Source organism: Callorhinchus milii, unplaced genomic scaffold (genome assembly GCF_018977255.1).
Source record: "Callorhinchus milii isolate IMCB2004 unplaced genomic scaffold, IMCB_Cmil_1.0 Scaffold3, whole genome shotgun sequence".
Taxonomy (NCBI): domain Eukaryota; kingdom Metazoa; phylum Chordata; class Chondrichthyes; order Chimaeriformes; family Callorhinchidae; genus Callorhinchus; species Callorhinchus milii.
The window spans coordinates 77,241,052-77,265,109 of NW_024704744.1; the positions used below are offsets into that span (position 1 = coordinate 77,241,052).

A 24,058-nucleotide genomic window follows, 5' to 3' on the forward strand; every position below is an offset into this window, starting at 1 on the left:
GGTCGACACCTTCAACAATTCAACACCCCCCAGCACTGCATTGGAATGTCAGCTTAGACTATGCAATTCCAAGTCCTGACCTGGGGCTTGAACCCACATACTTCTGACTCAGAGGCGAGAGCGCTAACACTGTGCCAGGCTGTCTCAAATGAATGAAGTAGTTACATCCTTTGATGTGATTCCAACCTGTGACTCTCCCAGAGACCCATTATTCTACGCACTGTATATAAAACCCTTTCCCCACCCGAACCCCTTGATTTTATTTGGGGGATTGTTGGCCAGGACACTGGGAGAAGCTCCCTTCTCTTTTTGAATAGCGCCACAGGATCTTTAACATCTTTAACCGGAATAGGCAGATGGGACCTTGATTTAATGTCTCATTAAGAAAGATCTAGTGTTTTGTTTATTTGTGACGTCGAGATGTCTCCAAGCTCTAATGAGAGGCTCCTGGTTAAATGTTATTTTCTGATCCATCCTTTATATTCTGTAATAAAATGTTGACCTTTTCCCAAACAAGAAAGTAACTCATGGAAGAAACCTTGAGCTGCAGACCGTCCCTGTAATTACAGCTTGTTAGTACAGGAGAATCTCTGTTACCATTTCTCCTGCAGCAGGTATAATAATAATAATAACAATATCAATAATAATAATTATAATAATCATTGCATTCGATATAGTGCCTTATCACATCTTCGAGACATCTCAAATCGCTTTACAGAATATACTGTAAAGTAAATTGGCTGTGTGTTTTGTGGGCAAATTATGAATATTCACAGCTAATTTAACTGAATGTCATCGTCTTAATAAAGCCTGACCTTGTTTGTGTTCCAATCCAACTGCAGCAGTCGTGATCTTTATAAAACAGGGCAAGTTGTATCTAATAAGAAGCAAGTGCAAGTGGCTGGTGTAATGGGAAGGGATGGGTGCCGCCAGGGCTCCTTTTTCATTTGCAATTCAAACCACGAGCTGCTGCTGGTATTCCTCAGGGGGCTGAGAAGAGAGCAGTGTGAAAGTGGTGGAGTGGAGTGTGACACTCCACTCAGGGGGAAAGCTAACACTGGTGAAAGTGACAGCTTTTCCTGCACAGAATTGTCATCAGCAGCAACAGCACACAACCTCTGCTGAGCTGTTCAGCAAACCACATCCTGCTCGGGCCACAATACGAATGCTGTGTACAGCTCTATTGTGTTTATATTATTATCATCCAGTTGCGCGCAATTGGATGCAGCGTTTTTCCCACAAAATATAGTCAATTCACTCCACTATATATTCTGTGAATCGCTTTAAGGCATCTCAATGATGTGATAAGGTGCTGTATAAAATGCAAGGATTATTATTATTATGTATGAATACTGTGTACATTTCTGATCAGGACATCTTTCAGATGAAATGGTAGATTAAGTTCTCATCTGCCCGGGGCATTAAAGATTCCACCATACTATTGGAAAAAAGTTTTTTCTCCAATATCTTGGCCAACAGGACTCCAGGTAAAGAAGTTATTCACTTCATGGCTTTGTGCATGTGAGCTTGCTGTTCTTATAATGGCTGCTGCGTTTGCCCACGAATATCGTCACTAACTTGGTAGCAAGAAGAGCATTGAGATGTTTGGACACTTCAAGCACCGCATCAATTGCAAGCATTGTTATTGAAAGGCATAAAAGTTTAATAACCATGAAGGCATTCCATAAAACTTCCTAAATCCAATTCTCTTTGGATCACTTTATAATCTTACCGGTGGGGGTGGTGGAGAGAAAGAAAGAGATCCAGGAGGAGGAAAAGAAACACTAGTAAAGAATATGGCCTCCGCACATTGCAGCACAGACTACCTATAGATATGTGGATGAGCAGTAAAGATTAATTACAAAAACTGTTCATTCTGGGCTGTTTGTCAGTTTTGGGCAGGTCTTGAACAAAATTGGCTGACGCGTTTCGCCCACAAAATACACAATCAAAACCACTTTACAGTATAACCTGTGAAGTGCTTGAGACGTCTCAACAATCCTGGCAGGTCTGGTGCGGGTGAGAGTACACGCAGCCATATTTTGGATTAGCTGAACCTAATGGATGGTGGAACTGGGGAGACCAGCGAGGAGTGTGTTCGAGAGGTTCAGAACGTGACACAAACATGGTTGAGAGTTGAAACAATGATAGAGATAGCATTTCAGTGGTAATCATTTCCAAGTGTACTTATAGTCAAAAGCAGCAGCTGTTTGTGGGATACTGCTGTGCACAATTGGCTGCTGCTTTTCGCCCACAAATATATGGTCAATTCACTTTACAGCATATTCTGTGAAGCGCTTTGAGACGTCTAGAAGATGTGAAAAGCGCTATATCAAATGCAAGGTTTATTATTATTACTATTTTAACCACAGTAACGTCCCTCACACTCCATGAAATAAGTGACCAATCTATTTGGAGGATTGTTGACCACAAACCCACTTCAATATTAGTGCCACTGAACAGCCTAAACAGCCTGAAAAAACAGACGGGAACTTGGTTTAATGTCTCATCTGAAAGATAGCAAGTTGGATAATTCAGTGTACCCCCAGTACTGCACTGGTGTGCCAGCCTACACGGTAAGCTCAATGTCTGGATGGAGGGCTTGAGCCCACAAACTTTTAACCCAGAGCCCAGAGTGAGACTGTGAGAACCAAGCTGACACTAACCATCTAGTTGAATTGATGCGCAGAATAATCCAGAATTACTCAGTTAAACCCATGACTCAGGATTGACCTCATCTTGCTCCTATTTGATCTGAGCAGATTGCCGACAACAGAACAGTGAGCTGAGTGCGAGAAATCCTGTTCATGTCTTGCTAGAAAAGATGGACTTAGTGATCGCCAAGGTACAGTTCAACACGCAGACCACTACCGCCCGAACACAAGCCCAGATCCTTAACAATCTTGTGAAGAAAGGCCAAGATGTGCTCCGTCCTCCAAAACAAAGGAAGGTGAGGCAAAAGTCATAACTCCCACGCAGGTCTCCTCACTCACTCACTCTCTCACTCACTCACAGTGCCTGTCTCCAAATCACATTCAGATCACAGTATACAGCCTGATGTCCACATTAATTGGGAACGACCCCATTGTGGATCTGAAAATAATGCGGTTATCAGGTCTTTGTTGTGTCCATGCATCCACATCTCAATGTAGATAAGTGAAGAGGCTGTTATCTGGAGTGAGGATAAGTGGTGCTAGGCAATAATTATAATTTTTATATCACCTTTCACATAAGAGTACCTCTCAAAGAGCTTTACAGAGAATGCATGGGAACCCAGATTGAGTCAGAGATATGGGAATAGAGGGCTTTGTAAAAGAGAGGGAGATCAAAGATCTGGAAACAAAGATTCTACCCATTCTCAGTCTGTAAGAACATTTTGTCAAAAGTTTGGGTGGCTTGCTAGTTCCTCCCTCCCTCCCTCCCTCCCTCCCTCCTTTTCTCACACCTCTGCTCTGTCCTGCATGGCTCTCAGATGATCGTGTTTGTTGATGACTTGAACATGCCGACGCCAGGGCCGTACGGAGATCAGCCACCCCTCGAGCTGATCCGTCAGTTCCTGGAGCTTGGAGGCTTCTTCGACACTAAAAAGCTGCTGTGGAAGGTACGTTAGCTGTGCCACTACAGTAATCGTATTTGTTGCATCTGATATGATCTGATATCTTTACTGATATTGTGTAAACTCCTAATAACTCGATGCTGGTTTAACTTGTCACTACTAACAACACAACAATATATAGCACCTTTCACAAGGGGCAATGTCTTGGAGTGCTTAACAGTGGCGAGCCTGAGATAGAGCCGGGGAATGGAATAGGTAAACATAATCACAGTCGAAGAGGAAGGTCTTCAGTTGTGATCTGAAAGAGGGAAAGGGCAGGCAAGGAGGGGAGGGATTGGGGGAGAGCGGTCCAAAGCTTTGCGGCATAGTGGCTGAAAGCGTAGCTGCCGATGGTGGAGCGAATGGGTTGAGGGATGAGCAGGAGCCCAGAGCCAGCCGAGCGGAGGCAGCGGGTAGTGAGTGGAGAGAAAGGAGATCGGAAAGATAAGGAGGTGTCATGAAGTGATGGGATTTGTCACATCCTGTGATTTGTCACATGCTGTGATTTGTCACACGCCTTACCATTTATATCATCATGCTGTCTGTGTCCCAGTGAGGGAGGGAGACTATTGCTTGGGCATGTCCAAGTCCCAGTGAGTGAAGATTGACTGTTACTCTGTCTGTCTGTGTTCTGGTGAGTGAGGATAACCTTCCTATGCCTGTGATCCTGTGAGTGAGGTCTGTTATTCCCTATGCTTGTACCCCAATGAGCAATTTACTCCCTGTGTATGAGCAATCTCCCCGTATCCCTATGGTAAGCACTATTCATTATGCCAGTGTCCAAGTGAGTGAAAAGGGTTAATCCCTGCATCCATGTCAGTAACAACAACTTGCATTTATATAGCGCCCTCCACGCAGTGTAACTTCCCGGAAAGCTTCACAGTGGCGGAATCTGACAATGAGCCAGGGGGAGAGGGAGGGGTGAGGTGACCATAAGCAAGAAGGAAGATCTTCAGGCAGGATTGAAGGTGAGGAGGGAGGGGGACAAGGCAGAGGGATTGAAGGGAGACAGTTCCAGAGTTCCGGGGGCCACCGGAGGGTGTAAGGGAGGGCACGAGGGATGAACAGGAGGCCGGAGCCAGCCAAGCGGAGGCAGCAGGCGTTGCAGTGGGGGGTAAGCAGGTCGGATAGATAGGGAGGTGCAAGGGAATTAAGTGATTTGAAAACGAGTGAGAGGATCTTGAAATTGATTGGGAGCCAGTGAAGCCTGGCAAGGACTGGTTTCATGGGGGTTCAGAGTTCTGTGCAGCAGAGTTTTGAATCGGATTTTGTGTATGGTGGAGCTAGGGAGACCAGCGAGGAGGGCATTGGAATAGTCCAGCCGAGAAGCGACGAAGGCGTTTCAGCTGCGTAGGTTGTAAGGTATGGAGGGAGGCGGGCAATGTGGCGGAGGTGGAAAAAAGCTGTCCTGGTCAGGGAACGGATGTGTGGCAGAAAGTGGAAGAAATGTGTTGAGATGTTGTTGTTATTTGCTGTGAAGTCCTTTGAGACGTCTCAACGACGTGATAAGGCGCTATAGCAAATGCAGGGATTATTATTAATTAGAGAGCAATGGGTATTTCTCTCTAATTAATAAAGGATCAAATATGGAATGTAGATAGACAGACAGACATTTTGTCTTTATACTCAGCTGGGAGGACTCCTGTGGGAGGACTCCTTTTGGGAGGACTCCTATCAAAGCTATGCTCACCAAAGGGGTTTACTGTGTGATTCGGCAGTTCCTTGAGTTAGTGCAAGGCCAAAAAAAAGCCATACTTTTGCTGCAGAATATATTAGTATAGATGTATCTCTTTAGAAAGGTGTGTGCTTTCCTCTGACTACTTTGTTGCAGAAATCATGAATACCTCATATTTTGGAGCTGATTTGAAGCATTTTTTAAGTATAGCTCAACAATAGGAGATCCCTCCCAAAAAATGCAGATGACTGATGCATAAAAGACCTTTCTGATGAGATATAAATCATATCTCTATACGTCAATCGTTTATTGCGTTATTGGTGGATACACAGACAGACACTGTGTCTTTATTAGTATAGATAATAAATTGTAAATTTTCTTTTGCCCCAATGCATTGTACTCCTCTTGTTTTTTTTTGAAAGTACAGAGTGATAGATATTCCTGGTTCTCCTGGGTGGGATGGTCTCACTGTATCTCTCTCGTTTTCAAATCACCTAATTCTCTTGAAACTCCATACCTATCCGACCTGCTTACCCTCCACTCCACCACCCACTGCCTCCGCTTAAGGTCAACCTCCCCCTTCCTTTCCCCCTGCCTCGGTGTCAGCTTCCGCCACTGTGAAGGGCACTGGGACGCTACCCCGCATGAAGGGTATTATATAAATGCAAGTTGTTGTTGTTGTATCTCACTGTCTGGACCCTTGCAGCATGTGGAAAATGTAACCATGGTTGCAGCTTGTGCGCCCCCCGGTGGCGGAAGGAATGAAATCAGCCCACGGCTTCTTAAACACTTCTGCATGTTTGCCCTGCCTCAACCTGCTACCAGCTCGCTACAGCATATCTTCCAGGTAAGAAATCAGAGTTCACAATAATGTAGTATCCTATCTCAAATTCTGAAGTCAGTTACAGCACAAGTTAGATACAGAGTAAAGCTCCTTTTACGCTGCCCCATCTAATCGTCCCAGGTCAGCTACAGCACAGGTTAGACACAGAGTAAAAGCAAGAGAAATCACTTTTTGAGGCTTATCAAATGGTCTCTCATCCTTCTTACACTGGAAATTAGCTTTGTTGATTTCCTCTGTACTACATCTGGCTCCGGATAGCCTCTTTATATTGCGGCAGCTCGGAATGGACACAAGTTTGCAAGGTGCAAGGTGACCCAATCTGTACACTGTACTGCAGGTCGAGCCTGACCAGAACTCAATGCAGTTTGCCAGGTGCGATCTAACCAGAATTTTACACAGTAGCGCACAGTACTCTAGGTGCTGATCAGTGCTATACACAATCATTCAGGTGCGGCTCAGCTGGAGCTATACGCGCTACTCCAGATGTGGCCTGACCAGAGCACTGTACTTTATATCCAGAGACTGATTTCTGTGGATTTGAACTCACCTAATTTGGGCTTGTTGCTCAGCGTCCCCTTTAACCCTAAAGTGTAAACTAGGAAGTGTTGTGATGGTTGTTCCCTCAGGTACAAGTTGGCTGTTACCTGGAGAGCCGTGAATTCATGCGTGACGTGCAACGCTGCAGGAAATCACTGGTGTCGGCCTCTATCGCCCTTTACTACAAGATGTGCCACTACATGCTGCCCACTCCGGTGAAGCCCCACTATACCTTCAACCTCCGCGATCTGGCCAAGGTAAGGGAGCCACAACTCGCCATTTTTATTGATCAGGCTGTCGACACACACCGGCAAAGCTTGCGTATGAATAATACCAAAGTGTCATTTTGGTTTTGTTGGTCAAGCTCTGAATTCTGCGTCAGAATTCAAGCCTCATATAGGGACTGGTCCAGACTGACACTCCAGTGCAATACTGGGGGAGCACTTCATTGTCAAGAGTGTAGCAATGTGTGTGGAACATTACTGACCACTCTCGGTGTATGATACATGTTGTGTGTTACTCACTAGTCATAGCATGTTATTGACCTCTCTGGATGTATATCATAGAACCATACAGCACAGAAGGAGGCCATAGCCCTGCAAACTTGTCCTACTTCTCTCTTAATAGAATACCATATTTTACTAATGACAGCGCTGATCTCTACTCCAGCAGAGATTAGGATTTTTTTAGGTTTTTTTATTGGTTTCCCCATGTTCACCCTATTGAATCCCCTCATAATTTTGAAAACTTCTATTAATTCTTCTCTTAACCTTCTCTGCTCCAAGGAGAATAATCATAGCTTCTCTAGCCTCTCCTCATAACTGAAGTTCCTCATTCCTGGTACCATCCTGGTAAACCTCCTTTGCACCCTCTCTAATGCCTTGACATTCTTCCTAAATTGTGGTGCTCAGAACTGAACATAGTTCCCTATCTGAGGCCTAAACAGTTTTTATAAAGGTTCATCATAATGTCCTGACTTTTGTATTCTATGCCCCTATTTATAAAGCCTAGTATCCCGTATGCTTTTTTTAACAGGTTACAGGTTGAATTGTAAAGTCAATTCATTTTACAGTATATTCTGTGAAGCGCTTTGGGACGTCTAGAAGACGTGAAAAGTTCAATATCAAATGCAAGGATTATTATTATTATTACCTGTCCTGCCACCTTCAAAGATATACTTATATATACAAGATTCACTTGTATCACTCCAAGCAACTAGGAAAGCTAATGCCATGTTGACGTTCGTTGCAAAAGGGTTAGAGTACAAGAGTAGGGAAGTCTTGCAGCAGTTGTATAAGACCTCGGTGTGACCCCACCTAGAATATTGTGTGCAGTTTTGGTCTCCTTATTTAAGAAAGGACATACTTGCCTTAGAGAGGGTGCAGCGTAGATTCACTAGGTTGGTTCCTGGGATGAGGGGGTTGACCTATGAGGAGAGGTTGAGTAAACTAGGCCTATATTCTCTAGAATATAGAATAATTAGAAGTGATCTTATAGAAACCTATAAGATTCTTAAGGGTCTTGAAAGGGTAGATGCCAAGAGACTGTTTCCCAGGTTGGAGAATCTATAACTCGGGGTCATAGTCTCAAGATTAAGAGTCAGCCTTTTCGAACTGAGTTGAGGAAACGCTTCTTCACTCAGAGGGTAGTGAAATTGTGGAATTCTTTACCCCAGAAGGCTGTGGATGCTCAGTCCTTCTAAAGGATAGAGGGATTAAGGGATATGGGGATAGGACTGGTAAATGTAATTAGGTTAGAAGATCAGCCATGATCTTATAAATGGTGGGGCAGGCTCAAGGGGCCGAATGGCCTACTCCTGCTCCTACGTCTTATGGTATGTATAGGTGTAGCATGCTACTGATCGTTCTAAGCATGGAACACCTCATGTTCTTAGTATACATTAATGATGGATTTGCAGACCCAGTGTAAAGTAATTTAATTTGGAGTTGACATCAAATTGCGTGGTCTCTGGGATAATAATAATCCTTACATTTGACATAGCACGTTATCACGTCATTGAGATGTCTCAAAGTGCTTCACAGAATACATTGTGAATTGGGTTGACTGTATTTTGTGGACTAAAGGGATCAGAGGAAGCATCAAACATCTTACAAAGAGAGCTTGATAGGTATGGACATGGTCTGATCTTCATCTGAATCTGTGTGATGCCAGTAGCATGTTACTGACTGCTCTAAGCGTGTGATGTGTGTAGCATTTTATTAAATGAGTGTGTATTCATTTTAGTATGTTACTGACTACTTTGAAGCATGTGGTGTGTGTAGCATGTTACTGCCTCTCTAAGCATGTGACGTGTTTGTTCCATTGCTACAGGTAATTCAGGGTTTGCTGCAAGCCAACGAGTCTGTCATCGTCTCCAAAGTCAAAGTGATTGAACTGTTTGTGCATGAAGCAGCCAGGTGCTTCCACGACCGGCTTGTTGACGTCCCAGATAGATACATGTTCTATCAGTTCCTCTCAGATGAGCTGCACAACTACTTTAAGGTTAGCTGCCATCAATTTATATCCAGGTACTAGATGGAGGGATGAAGGTCACTTTAAATGCAGTTAAGGAAATATTAGAAATAAATGTTTCCCTTGTAACAAAACAGGTTCAAATGAAGGTTCAGATCAGCCCATTTGATCTCAATGTAAGTAATGTTGCCTCAGTTTGTTTCTCAACATGTGGTTCAACAACAACCTTATATTTGTACAGCATCATTTCGGTGGGAGGACATCTCAAAGTGTTTCACAGAGTCAACTGGAAGCCCAAGTTGGGGGCGGGGGAAACTGAGGAAGGGGTTGACCCAAAGCGTGGTTGAAAAGGATTGCCTTAAAACTTGGCTTTAAAGGTCCAGGTGGGGAGTGAGGTGGAAGGATTCTGGGATGGAGCTCCAGGGTACGGGGGCAGAGTGGCTGAAAGCTTATCCAAATGGTAGGGCTGGGCGGGCAGGAAACAGGAATCAGGCCGGTATTCCAGGAAATGACCGTCAGGAGGTTGTAGAAACCGAGGTGAGGGTTCATTCACCAGACCCCCCGCAACCCCCTCCCGAAATGTTTGCTTGCACACTTGCAGTCCCAAAAGAACAGTTTGTTGTATCAGTTCTCTTCACTACCTGTAGATTTCTGAGTGAGATGTCCCGAACACTGGCCCTTTCAGTGTTGAATCTGATACCCTGGACCACAATATCACATCGTGCCCTACTGGCATCCGGCAGAGGCTGGACTTCTGGTAACACATGAGCGCCACCTGCAGGGCAGGCTGACAAAGCAGCTTAATAGGACACTGCGCAGTGAATGGTTGTGAGCCTTTTTTCAGTTTTTTTTAAGTTTATCACGAAAACATCGACAGAACCAGTAGCTTTTTCAGACTCCGCCACTGTGAAGCGCTCTGGGACACTACCACCGTGAAGGACGCTATATAAATGCAAGTTGTTGTTTCACCTCATTTGGAAAATCCACATCAAAGAAACCTGAACAAATACCTGAAGAGGTTAGCGCCGACTCTGGCACGATGGAGGAAGGAGCAAGGGATTCCTAAAGAGAATTACAGTAAAGGAGCTAGCACTAGCATCAACATGAAGGGGTCCTGTGCTGTACATAAACTATGACAGGGTGAATTTTTTTTTGGCAGCTGGTGTGTGACTTGTGGAAACCCTTTACCATGCTTGAGACCAGGAATGGCCAACCTATGGCCCATGGGCAGCATATGGGCCACAATATACACTCATAAAATGGTCAAGTGTACAGCATGTGGCCCACAGGCCACAAGTTGGCCATTTCTGCTTTAGAGTTTGAATGCTACTTTCATCTGGTATGCCATGTACATATAGAAATTTTCCATGTGTGCCCTAGGGACCACATGACCGTTGGGGTAACTGCTGGAGTCTAACCAGCAAAAATCACATAGCTTGCCATTGATATTGCTCGCTGGAAAACTTCCTGTCACTTATCCAGATAGGACCTCCCTATCCATTAGGGCTTTGGCTGCACGGTTAATAGGAGCGGAGTGGGAAGAATCCCTGCCCTCAGTGACTGGTCTGCAGAGACAGACCTGTGGATGAGCAAGGCGATGATTTTCTTTCTGTTTGTATGTTAAGACCTGTCAGGGAGAGCGCTGGTAATGGGGTAGGGGGTGAGAAGAAGTGGGGATATCATAGACCTCTCGTGGGTCGGCTCTGGAATTCCCTGGTGGTTGAATTCTCTGCTGACGTTGCTAACAGGTGACTAACAGGCATAAGAACATAAGAATTAGGAGTAGGCCATTCGGCCCTTCGTGCCTGCTCCGCCATTCAATAAGATCATGGCTGATCTTCTCACCTAACTCTGATTACCTGCCCTATCCCCATATCCCCTAATCCCTCTATTTTTCAAGAATCTATCAGTCTCAGCCTTGAAAATGTTCAAGGACTGAGCATCTACAGCCTTCTGGGGTAGTGAATTCCATAAGTTCACTACCCTCTGAGTGAAGAAATGTTTCCTCAACTTTGTTCTAAGAGGCTGATCCTTAATTTTAAGACTGTGACCCCTGGTTATAGATTCTCCTACCAGGGGAAGCAGACCCTCTGTGTCTACTTTATTCAGCCCTTTAAGAATTTTATAAGTTTCAATAAGATCTCCCCTAATTCTTCTGTACTCTAGAGAATACAGCCCTAATTTATTCAGCCTATCCTCATAGGTCAGTCCCCTCATCCCAGGAACTAACTGAGTGAATCTACGCTGCACCCCCTCTAGGGCAAGTATGTCCTTTTTTAAATATGGAGACCAAAACTGCACACAATACTCTAGGTGCGGTCCCACCAAAGCCCTATACAGTTGCAGCAAGACTTCCCTACTCTTATATTCTAAACCTTTTGCAATGAACGCTAACATGCCGTTTACCTTCTTAGTTGCTTGCTGCACCTGCAAACTAACTTTTTGGGACTGGTGTACAAGGACACCCAAATCCCTTTGAATACTAACTCTATCTAACTTCTCCCCTTCCAGAAAATAATCTGTTCTTTTATTCTTGCTACCTAGGTGAATAATTTCACACTTGCTAACATTGAATTCCATCTGCCACCTACTTGCCCACTGCCCTAGCCTATCTATATCTTGTTGCAATCTTTTTGCATCATCCTGAGAGCTCACTCTGCTACCTAGTTTAGTGTCATCCGCGAATTTAGACACATTACATTCAATGTCCTCGTCCAGATCATTGATGTAAATGGTAAATAGCTGAGGCCCAAGCACTGATCCTTGTGGCACTCCACTAGTTACATATGTTGAGGTCCCAGAGGCCACATGTAGTAATAATAATAATAATCCTTGCATTTGATATAGAGCCTTATCACATCATTGAGACACCTCAAAGTGTCTCGCACAGCAATGTCCCACAAACAGCCATGGAGCGATTGACCAATCTTTATTTTGGGGGATTGTTGGCTTGGATACTAGGAGAGAGAAACTCCTTTTGATTAGTGCCATGGGTTCTTTAACGTCCACCTGAACAGGCAGATGGGAGCTCGATTTAATGTCTCATCTGAAGGACGGCACCTCCGACAAAGCAACACCCCTCCCCCCAGCACTATATTGGAGTGTCAACTTAGAAAATGTGATTCCAAGTCCTGACGTGGGATTTGAACACACGACCTTCTAACTTAGAGGCAAGAGCGCTACCACTGTGCCAGGCTGACACACTAACCATTCCCCCCACCCTGGAAAGCAATCTGCCAAACAGGTTCCTACTTACTGCTGGCTAAACAGAGGCATTTGGAATAAGGAAACTTGCCTAATTTTTCGCACCATGATTGAATGTGTGTATGTGCTGTGGGTGGTGGTTGTTCTCACAGGTGAGCTGGACCCCTGAGAAGTTGATATCCGAAGCCTTCCTCTTTGGCGACTTTCTGGACATGCACACCGACAGGAAAAACCGCATCTACGATAGGATCTCGGACATGAAGATGTTGGCCACGGTACTGGAGGAATACTACATCCGCTCCCAACCAGCCACCACCACGGTATGGCCTGCTTGTGCCCCCTCCCCAGCCACTGAGCCTGACCTCCCCCTCTTTGCCCAACCGCTGACCCCACCCCCACTCAGCCTCCTCTCTTCACCCAGCTACCTCCCATCCACCTACCCCCACACCCCCAACCAATTTGGGGATTTACAACTTGCTGTTTTGCGAATCTTACAAATCAAATGGCTTTGGATATTTTGCACACTGTAACATGGTGACAAATGTTTCAAGTCACTTTGTAAATACCACAGTTCCACAGTCTCTTGCAGTTAGGGAAGACAAGGGTAATGTGTTGTGGTAATGTGTTGTACACGTGTGTGTTTTACAGACCTCTTTACTGATGTTCTTCAAAGAAGCAATCGAGCACATCACAAGAGCAGCCAGAGTGTTAAGACTGCCTGGAGGACACATGATGCTGGTGCGGTGTTTATGGTTTTGTCCCCTCAATTCCATTCTCTCCTCTCATCTATTCAATTTATCACCTCCTGCCATCCAACAACCCCCCCCTTCCCCCAACCCCCCCCACATCATTGCAATATTTGAAGGCAGGCATATAAATACAAGTTGTTGCTCCTCCACCCCATTGATCCAATATGCCACCTCCTTCATCTGTCATTGTTTTAACATACCACCTTACCTGGAACTCATACAGTTGTAGCTGACACTCCCAACACAGCGCTGGGGATATGCTGCATTGTCAGAGGTGCCTTCCTTCAGATGAGATATTAAACCGAGGTTCAGTCTGCTTGTCCGGGTATATATTCAAAATCCCATAGTGCTATTCGAAAAAAGAAGGGATTTTCTTCCTGTGTCTTGACCAACAATCCCCCCCCCCACCCACCCCCAATAAAATTGGTCATTCACCTCTTTGTGGGACATATTGGCCACTAAGTTCATCCACCAAATACCAAATACCGTAATTGCATTTTACAGTGTATCCTGTGAAGCTTTTTGGGACGTCCTCTTGACATGAAAGGCGCTATACCAATTATTATACAGGTTTATTATATGGGAATTTAGAAATTCTGATTTCTGGTTGTAACTCTGTGCCCAGGCTGGTGTGGATAGCACGGGGAAGATAACCTCCTGCTCACTGGGCAGCCAGATCGCTGGCTGTGAGCTCTTCAGACTTGCTGTGGACCAGCACTACAGTCACTTTGACTTCAGGGAGGATCTGAAGAAAGTCTTCAAAAAGACAGGCCTCCAAGGACAGAGCACCGTCCTCCTCTTGTCCGATGCCGATCTAGTCAAGGTATTATTGGGTTTGCAGGGCTACAGAGCCATTCAATCCATCACGTCTCTGATAGTGCTATTTCTCCAATGATATGCTCTACTCTAAGCCATATCCCCTCCTCTTTCCCATGGCTGGTGCTAGCTTCCCTACTGGAAGGTGACCATACATCCCTAATCTTCCAGGGACAGTCCTTGGGGCCAAATTTGGCCCATCTTGAATTCAGCAACAGTCTGAACAAGAACAATAAAATTCTAAATAAAACGGACAGAAGATGCTGGCAGACATTCAACTCATTAGATCCATATTTAGGTGTTTAGCCCTCATGAGCCTTCTAGTATAATCTCTCTCGCACCCCCCCCCACAAGCCCTTTACTGGTTAACATTATGGATTCTGCCTCAATAAGGGTTTGTGGCAGAGAAATCCAGCTACCCTGTGTCTAAAGTACGACAGGTCCACAGCTAGTCCATGGTTTTCTCTCCTATTTATGCAGGACATGATTCTCGAGGACGTGAACTGTATCCTGAACTCGGGGGAGGTTCCGGACCTGTTTGACACTGAGGAGTTAAACAGCATCATCACACATCTGAAGAACTCTGCCATCGAAGCCAATATATCGGACCAACGGGAAGCTGTGTTTGCCTTTTTCCTGCAGGTAACAGGCCCCCCCTCTATTCAGTAAGTCCCCACATCAGGATCTGAGCTCACTGTCCAGGCTAACACAAGCACAATACGGGAAGAGCACTGCATTGTTGGAGATGCCGACCTTCAGATGAAATGTTATAACCAGCACCCATCCGCCTGTTCAGGCAGATGTTAAAGATCTTGCGACGCTGTTGGAAAAGAGAAAGGAATTTTTCCCAGTGTCCTCCAGATTCATGGCTGTTTGTTTGACCTTATTAGACTACTACATTTGGCTATAAGTTGTTTATTCACTACACTTGACTGCAGTTCATTGTGAAAGGCGTTGAGCCGTTTCAGTATTATAAGGTGCTCTAGACTGAATGTTCTGTCTTTATTCCAGTGACTCGTTGTCTGTGTGCAAGTGTATTGAAAGATTTTGTTGTCTCTTTGCCAGCGTGTATCCGTCAAGCTCCATGTGGTGCTAGCGACCAGCCCCGTGGGCACGCTCTTCCGCCAGAGGTGCCGTATGAACCCGTCGCTAATCAACTGCTGCACCATAGATTGGTATGACATGTGGTCCAGGGAAGCCCTGCTCAGCGTGGCCAACAACCTCTTCACCAACGTGGACTTTGGATATGCCAACAAGGTATCAGCAGGAGCCTGGTGTGAGTGTGAGAAGCCAGTCCTCTCTCCAGGGCGGTGTGTGTGTGTATAAGTGTGAGAAGCCAGGTCCTCTCTCCAGGGCGGTGAGTGTGTGTGTATATAAGTGTGAGAAGCCAGGTCCTCTCTCCAGGGCGGTGAGTGTGTGTGTATATGAGTGTGAGAAGCCAGGTCCTCTCTCCAGGGCTGTGTGTGTGTGTATATGAGTGTGAGAAGCCAGGTCCTCTCTCCAGGGTGGTGAGTGTGAGAAGCTAGGTCCTCTCTCCGGGGCGGTATGTGTGTGTATATGAGTGTGAGAAGCCAGGTCCTCTCTCCAGCGCGGTAAATGAGTGTGAGAAGCCAGGTCCTCTCTCCAGGGTGGTGAGTGTGAGAAGCCAGGTCTTCTCTCCAGGGTGGTGAGTGTGAGAAGCCAGGTCTTCTCTCCAGGGTGGTGAGTGTGAGAAGCCAGGTCTTCTCTCCAGGGTGGTGAGTGTGAGAAGCCAGGTCTTCTCTCCAGGGTGGTGAGTGTGAGAAGCCAGGTCTTCTCTCCAGGGTGGTGAGTGTGAGAAGCCAGGTCTTCTCTCCAAGGTGGTGTGAATGTGAGAAGCCAAGTCCTCTTGAGAATCTTGCCCTCCACTGATAGGAGAGAAACCCATGGACAGACCTGGCTGTGGACCTGCCACATTTCACACACTGGGCAGCGAGAATTCTCTGCCACAAACCCTTGTTGAGTCCATAATTGTTCTAAGGGGGAGTTAGATAGATGCTTGTAGAGGAGGTATTTTTTAATGAGTTTGGAGGGGGACAGGGAATAGACAGTGAATAGAGTGTGTGATTAGACTAGGAGGCTCATGAGGCTAAACACTCAAACATAGATTTAATGGTCAGAATGTCTTATTTTGTGGTGTGTGTGTGACTGAGAGAAGCCTGGTGCTCTCTGCAGGCTGGTATGTGTGACTATGATAAACAGATACATGCTCTGGATCCGATGCAGAGTATGTGTGTATGTATGTATGAGAGTAGGAGATGAAACAACTCAATGAGCACCAGCAATTAGCTTCTCTCTACTGTAAAACATGCAACTTCTGGAGGGAGGATAGCAGAGATATCTTCTTATCTGAAGGTCCCGCTAAAACCTAGGAGTGAGTTACAGGCTGGAATCTAATTAAGAGATTTGGAAGATTATATATAGAATAATTAATAATAATAATCCTTGCATTTGATATAGTGCTTTTCACTTTTCAAATCCCTGAGAGTGAGTTACAACTGGAATGTAATCAACGGATTAGGGAGTGTGTGTGTATATATATATATATATATGGAGAGAGAGAATAACAGATACTGGGAATGAGTTATAGACCAGAATTTAATGGAGGGATTTGAGAACTTTATATATATATACCTAGCCGTACTCATTGCAGCGACGCTTGCAACCAAGGATCCAATATAAAATGTAGATTTCAGTGATACCATTTAAAATGCCATAAACACTGTGTGTACACCTTAAGCAAAACTGTCATACATATGTAATGAGCTTGTTTAGGTCATAGCTCATCAACGATAGGAGATGCCCCCCCACCCCAAAAAATACCCAAGGCACTCCCCCATGCAAGACCTTTTCGATGAGGTATAAATCGATGAGGTATATAATGTCAAACGGTTATTCCGTTATTGGCAGACAGACACACGTGCAGTGTGTGACTCACTCACTCTCTCACACACACACGCTTATATAACCTTTCCCCTCTTACCCCCCCTTCCCCAAAAAACCCTCTCTCAAAAAGACCTTTCCAATGAGATAATAATAATAATAATCCTTGCATTTGATATAGCGCTTTTCACGTCTTTTCGACGTCTCAAAGCGCTTCACAGAATAGACTGTAAAGTGAATTGACCGTATATTTGTGGGCGAAACTCAGCAGCCAATTGCGCACAGCAGTATCCCACAAACAGTCGTGGATTGAAAATGACCAATTTATTTTTGTTTTGGAGGGATTATTATTTGGCGTGTGGAGTAAGGAAACTTGCCCAAGGTTTCGCTAGGCCCGGAATTGAACCCAAGTGTCTCGCTTGCAAGGCGAGTTCTCTAACCACTGAGCTACAGGACTCCACTTAGGGTTATAAATCATGTCTCTACATCAATCGGTTATTACGTTATTGACAGACACACAGACATTTTGTCTTTATTAGTATAGATAACACTTCACAGGGTTAATTAATCTAATTGAGAATTGTTTGGGTGTGGGGATGGAACTGGGGGGGGTGGAACTGGGGAGTGGAAAATACAGGAAACACCTGATAATTCAACTCTAGTTTAACTTGTCTCTAAGCCATCATGCTGTAAATATCCTGTAAATGGCTGCATTTATTTATGTATTTATACGTTTGCCTCACTCGGGATAACTAGTCACCGAGCCCATTTCCCTAGGAGTGACGAATTATCAGGAGTTTACATATACAAATTAATGGATCCCGGAAGTCAGTTACGAGTTGGAATCTTAATCGAGGGGTTAGGGAGTTTATACACAAAATAGCAGATCCTGGGGATTGAGTTATAACAACAATAAAATTCCATTTATAGAGCGCCTTTCACCTCGGGAGGACATTCCAAAGTACTGAACAGTTAGGTGTTGGGGCCCGAGCATGGGAGAGGGGTGGTATAGGGGTGAGGGAAGTCAGAGAAGTGGGAGGGCGACCAAAGGCACGGTCGAAGAGAGGGTCTTGAGACCGACTTTGAAGGAGGCAAGGGAGGAAGCGAGGTGAAGGGACCATGGGTTGGAGTTCCAGAGTGTGGGGGCAGAGAGGCTGAAAGCCCGGTCACTGATGGTAGGGCGGGTCAGGTGGCAGACATGGAGCAGGCCGGAGCCCGCTGAACGGAGGGAGCGGGCAGGTTGGTAGGGAGTCAACAGGTCAGAGAGGTAGGAGGGGGGCAAGGCCATGGATGGCCTTAAAGATGAGGACAAGGATCTTGAACTCTCCTCTGGGGGTTGGGGAGCCAGTGGAGTTGGGCGAGGGTGGGAGTGATGGGGTCACGGAGGCTGGTGCGTGAGAGTACACGAGCTGCAGAGTTTTGGATGATCTGCAACTTGTGATGGGAAGAGTTGGGAAGGCCGATGAGGAGGGAGTTCCCGTAATCGAGCCGTGATGTGACGAATGCGTGGGTAAGGGTTTCGGCAGCCTGAGGGGTGAGGCAGTGGTGGAGTCTGGCAATATTGCAGACGTGGTGGTAGGCAGTGCCAGTCATGGCGCAGATGTGGGGGAGAAAGGACAGTTCAGGGTCAAACAAGATACCCAGGTTCCTGACTGGCTTAGTGAGGTTGAGTGTGCAGCCGTGGAGGCTGATGCTGCCAGCGCCCGAGGTGCGGAGGCGCTGGCGTGAGCCAATCAGTAGGGCCTCAGTCTTGCTGATGTTGAGTTGGAGAAAGTTGGCCCTCGTCCAGGACTTGTCGGTCGGTCAGGACACCAGTAATGCTGGAGTTCAGGGTGGAGGCAGAGAAGTAGAGTTGGTAGAGTTACAGACTATCTACAACAGCAACTTGCATTTATACAGCACCCTTCACGCGGGACTCGGAGTGCTACAATTAAGGGGACAGGGGGTTATTCATAAAATAACTGATCCTGGGAGTGAATTACCTAATCCTGTGCCCTCTAATTCTCCTCTTCACCAACATGTGTTCTTTAATAGAAATCTTTGCCTTTTGCAGGACCTACTGTGCGCAATTTGCTACCGAGTTTCGTCCACAAAATATACAGTCAATTCATTTTACAGTATATTCTGTGAAATGCTTTGAGACATCTCGAAGACTTGATCAGGTGCTATATCAAATGCAAGGATTGTTATTACTGTCTCTGCTCTCATACTGCAAAATGCCCAAACTTGTGGGTCTGAAGAAATTCTTCCCAAATGTTTCTGTTTTATCTGCAATGAAATTCCATCTCGCTAGCCTGGCTCAATTGATATCTGTTGACTCTGAGTCATGACGGTTCTGGATTCAAGCTTTAAGTCAGGGTATAAGCTTGAAGTCTAGGCTGACACTAAAATACAGCTCTGGGTGTAGCGCTGCATTGTCAGAGGTGCCGTCCTTCAGATGGGACTTTAAAGGCAGGTCCTTTTTGTGTGTTCTGGTGGTTTGTTTAAAGATCCCTTGGTACTATTCAAAAAGAGAAGCGAGTTTTGCTCGGTGTCCTGGCCAACAGTCCCCCGATAAAATTGGTCAATCTCTTCATGGCTGTTTGTGGGACATTACTGTGTGCAAATTAGGTGTTGGTATGCCAACAAAATATACATTCACTACACTTTACAGTAAATTCTGTGAAGCGCTTTGAGACATTTCGATGACGTGATAAAGCACAATATAATAATAATTCTTGCATTTGATATAGCACCTTATAATGTTGAGACATGTCAAAATGCTTCAAATAATATATAGTAAAGTGGATTAGCTGTGTATTTTATGGGCGAAAGCAGTCAATTGCACACAGGAGTGTCTCACAAACTGGTTGATTTTTTTTGAAGGGATTATTGCCCTCAGAAAGCAATCTGCCATTCAACTAACAATTGGGTTCCTACTTACTACTAGGTAAACGGAAGCGTGTGGAGTAAGGAACCTTGCCTACGTTTCGCCCCACATGGGAATCAATCACGTGGGGTCCTCTCACTTGCGAGGCAAGTGTGCTAATTTCAAATGCAAGAATTAGTATTGTTACTTACCTTCCTCTTCATAGCATGCCGCTCATTGGTGCCTGTGTGTGGGGCGCGAGACACTGACTGGGCAGCTGTTGTGTTTTGCAGAATCTGAAGCAGACAGTCACCCACATGTGCGTGGATATGCACAACAGTGTGACGCTGGCCGCTAGTCACTTCTGGGAGGAAATGAGACGATACTATTACATCACACCCAGTAACTACCTGGAGTTCATTCACAACTTCACCAAGATGTTAACAATCAAGAGAAAGATATTCTAAACAACAGGTACCGACAGTATCTGCAATCTCAATGTGATATTTAATGCAGCTAGAATTGTATAGGATTAAAATGAATGCCCTGGAAAATACGTGATTTAGATGGATATGCTGGAGATCTTTAAGATACTGATAAAAAAGTTTTTTTTAGTTGGAGAATGAGTAATAATACTGGGAGAAGAATAGGGAAGAAGTTAGAAGGAATTTATTCACTCAAGAGCTGCTCAAAGTCTAGGCTGACCCTCCAATTCAGTGCTGGAGGAGAGCGGCATTGTCAGAAATGATGTCCTTCAAAATAGCATTAAACTGCAGTCCTGTCTGACTGTTCTGGTGAATGCTAAAGATAATAATAATAATAATCCTTGCATTTGATATAGCGCTTTTCACGTCGGGAGGATGTCCCAAAGCGCTTCACAGAACACACTGTAAAGTGAATTGACTGTATATTTGTGGGCGAACGCGGCAGCCAATTGCGCACAGCAATGTCCCACAAACAGTCGTAGATTGAAAATGAACAATTTTTATTATTATTGTTTTTGGTTTTGGAGGGATTATTTTTAGGAGTGTAGAGTAAGGAAACTTGCCCAAGGTTTCGCCCTGCCTGGAATTGAACTCAGGTCTCTCGCTTGCAAAGCGAGTGCTCTAACCACTGAGCTACAGGACTCCACTCAATTGAGCTGGAGACCATCAGTTCTTTTAAAGGGAAATTAGTTAGATACTTAAAGTGGAGGAATATTAAGGGATTTGGAGAGGGTAAGGATTCGACTAGATGGCTCATGTGGAGAAAACCACGAGCATGGACTTGCGTATTGGGCAGAGCACTTGCCTTGCAAGTAAGTGGATATAGGTTTGATTCCTGGGAAACCTTAGACAAGTTTCCTTACTCAACACGCCTCTGTTTACCTACAAGTAAGTAGGAACCCAGTTGTCACTCAGTCGATTGGCAGATCGCTTTTCTGGGGTTAATAATCCCTTCAAATAAAATTATTAAAAAATATTAATTTGTTCACTCAATCCACGACTATTTGTGGGACACTGCTGTGTGCAATTGGCTGCTGTATTTCCCCAACAAAATGCAGTTAATTCACTTTAAACTATATTCTGTGAAGCACTTTGAGGCGTCTCAAATGACATGGTAAGGTGCTATATCAAATGCAAGGATTATTTTTTTTATATAATTGTGGAATTGTGTGAGATATCTTTCGGTTCTCTCTCGGCAGAGATCGCTTCAAAAACGGGTTGAAAAAGCTTTCAGAGGCGTCCTCGCTGATCGGAGTCATGCAGGAGGAGCTCGTGGCATTGGGCCCACAGATAGAAGAGAAATCCAAGGTAATCACACAGTGCTCCCTCCGTACCTCATGTAGATAGACTGGGTGCAGCGCTCAGCGAAGGGGAGAGAGGGAGGCTTTCTGCCCCCACCTTGTGGAACTCCATCCAAGAATCCTCAGCATCATCCCCTTCCCTTGCCTCAGTCAAGCCCTATCTCAACACCTTCCTTTTCGATCGCACATTTGATCATCTTCCCTCCTCCATGCCCCTGCCCTTCACCTCTCTGATCCCAAACCGCAGCTCGGATGCAAACCCCTCATTGGCCAGTGCCTGGAGATGTCTTCCAGACGTGAAAGGCACTGTATAAATGTAATTTGTTGTTGTTGTTGTTACTGCTGCTCTGCTGTTGTTAGTGGTAGTTTTCCTGCACGTACTATTATTCCTTTGACCCATTTGATCTCATCTTTCCAGTATATACCATCCTCTCATTGCAGCATCAAGCTGTATCTTATATGTCTGAGTTTTTAATCTGAATCACCCTTTCTCACAACCATGTCAATTCCCCTTCTGTATAAAGAAGTACTTCCTGGTGTCTGTCCTGAAATTACCCTGCACAACCCTGAATCGGTGCCCTCTTGTCCTGCTGCTTTGACAAATCTGAAAGCATTGTTCTGGGTTTACGTTCTTAATCCCATTTACAACAACAACAACTTTTTCATAGTGCCCTTCAAATGTCTGTGGGACACTGCTGTGCGCAATTGGCTGCCGAGTTCACCCCCAATTATACAGTCAATTCACTTTACAGTATGTTCTGTGAAGCGCTTTGAGAAGTCTAGAAGATGTGAAAAGCTCTATATCAAATGCAAGGATTATTATTATTAGCCCTGAGTGGCAGGCCACTGAGGCTTGGTTCAGAACTGCTCAATAGATGCAATAAGAAGTGACTTGCAGGGTAGTGAAATAGGCTGTGTGTAGAGAGTGACACTGGCAAGTCCCGGGGTGGAGAAGAGATACTGGCAGTCAATTGGGTACAGAGCAGGTAAGTGGAGGTGCCTAGGATAGAGCGGGTGAAGTGGAGACACTGGCAGTTTATGCAATAGTGCAGGTTAGCACATAGATTGGGGTAGTAGGATTGTGAATGTCAGTGGGACCTCTGCACCTCCCTGGGATTGACCTCTGACCTTCAGGCCACTTCTGTGTTTACAGGAGGTTGAGCAGCTGATGGAAAAGCTGCAAAGGGACGCGGAGGCCGTGGAGGAAATACGAGCTATTGTGAAAGTGGACGAGGCATTCATGGCTGAAGAGACACAGATTGTGCAGGATTATGCTGAGGTAATGGGACTGAGTGGTTAGAGCATGAGGGTGTGAGCACTGTCCACAAGAGCCTCATACACTCATAGTCATTCACACACTATTGCCAACAAACCACAATCTAGCGCAGTACTGGAGGCAACTTTGGATGAGATGTTCAAGGTCCTGTTCAGGTGGATGACGGGGCGTAAACAGGTCCTGCTGACCTGCTTATTCCCGAATCCACTACCCGTCACCTACTCTCAGCTGGCTCGGACTGGCTTGTCCTTCGTGCCCTACACCCAATACTCTGGAACTCTCTTCCTCAGTCCCTCAGCCTTGCCCGCTCATTCCCCGTCTTCAGGTCACTCCTGAAGACATTCCTCTTCGACCATGCTTCCGTACCTCCCCCTCCCTCCGCCACTATCAAGCACTCTGAGACACTACCCTGCATGAGGCACACTATATAAATGCAAGTAATTAATGTTAAAGAACCAGTGACAGTATTGGAAAAGAGAAAGAAGTTTCTCCCAGTTTCCTGGCTGACAAGTCTGTAAATAAATTGGTAATTTGCCAGCAATTGCTTGTGAAGTGCTTAAAATAATTTTAATGTTGTAATCAAATGCATGAATTTACATCCCCATTCCATTTCACAGCTTTGGGGGAAAAGAATGGAATCACAGACCAGTCAGTCATTCAGGCAGCAACACAATTGGATTAGTCAGCCTAGGGCTCTTCAGCCTTGAGGAAATAGCTCAGAGGGGAACTCATTAGAGGTGTATAACATTTTAAATGGGATTTAAAAGTAAACCCTGATCAATACTTCAGGATGCACTGAGACAATCGAACAAGAGGACCTAGGTTTAGAGTTGTAAAATGCAATTTTAAGACAGAAACCAGGTTTTTATTTCCGCAGAGGGTAATTAATAACTGGAACAGGATTACCATGAGATGTGGTGGAGGCCAATTCAATGGGAATCATATAAAAGGAAGCTGGATGCTGAAATGCGAGGGTGTTCTGGAAGGGTCAGATCAGATGGGTCAAACGTCCTTCTTCATCTGGAGTATTATGTCCAATTCTGGGCACCACACTTTAGGAAGGATATCAAGGCCTCGGAGAGGGTGCAGAGGAGATTTTCCAGAATGGTACCAGGGATGACGGACTTTAGTTATTTGGAGAGACTAGAGAAGCTGGGATTGTTCCTTACTACAGAGAAGGTTAAGGGCAGATTTAATAGAGGTGTTCAAAAATATGAGGGGTTTTGATAGTGTAGATAGGGAGAAACTGTTTCCACTGGCCGATGGGTCAGTAACCAGGGCATATAGATTTAAGATAATTGGCAAAAGAACCAGAGGGGAGATGAGAAATATTTTTACACAGAGAATTGTTTTGG

At 45.1% G+C, this 24,058-nt stretch overlaps 1 protein-coding gene across 1 annotated transcript in view; it reads left to right on the forward strand.

Moving 5' to 3' along the window:
- LOC103181702 (dynein axonemal heavy chain 6) overlaps positions 1 to 24,058 on the forward strand; it is a 164,941-nt gene that overhangs the window by 103,531 nt on the left and 37,352 nt on the right. The window contains 13 exon segments of the mRNA XM_042333144.1: positions 2,763 to 2,950; positions 3,473 to 3,601; positions 5,977 to 6,117; positions 6,741 to 6,908; positions 8,983 to 9,153; positions 12,480 to 12,647; positions 12,976 to 13,065; positions 13,702 to 13,899; positions 14,373 to 14,534; positions 14,958 to 15,149; positions 19,935 to 20,115; positions 21,328 to 21,434; positions 22,581 to 22,706. Of these exon segments, the coding sequence (XP_042189078.1) occupies positions 2,763 to 2,950; positions 3,473 to 3,601; positions 5,977 to 6,117; positions 6,741 to 6,908; positions 8,983 to 9,153; positions 12,480 to 12,647; positions 12,976 to 13,065; positions 13,702 to 13,899; positions 14,373 to 14,534; positions 14,958 to 15,149; positions 19,935 to 20,115; positions 21,328 to 21,434; positions 22,581 to 22,706 (2,021 nt within the window).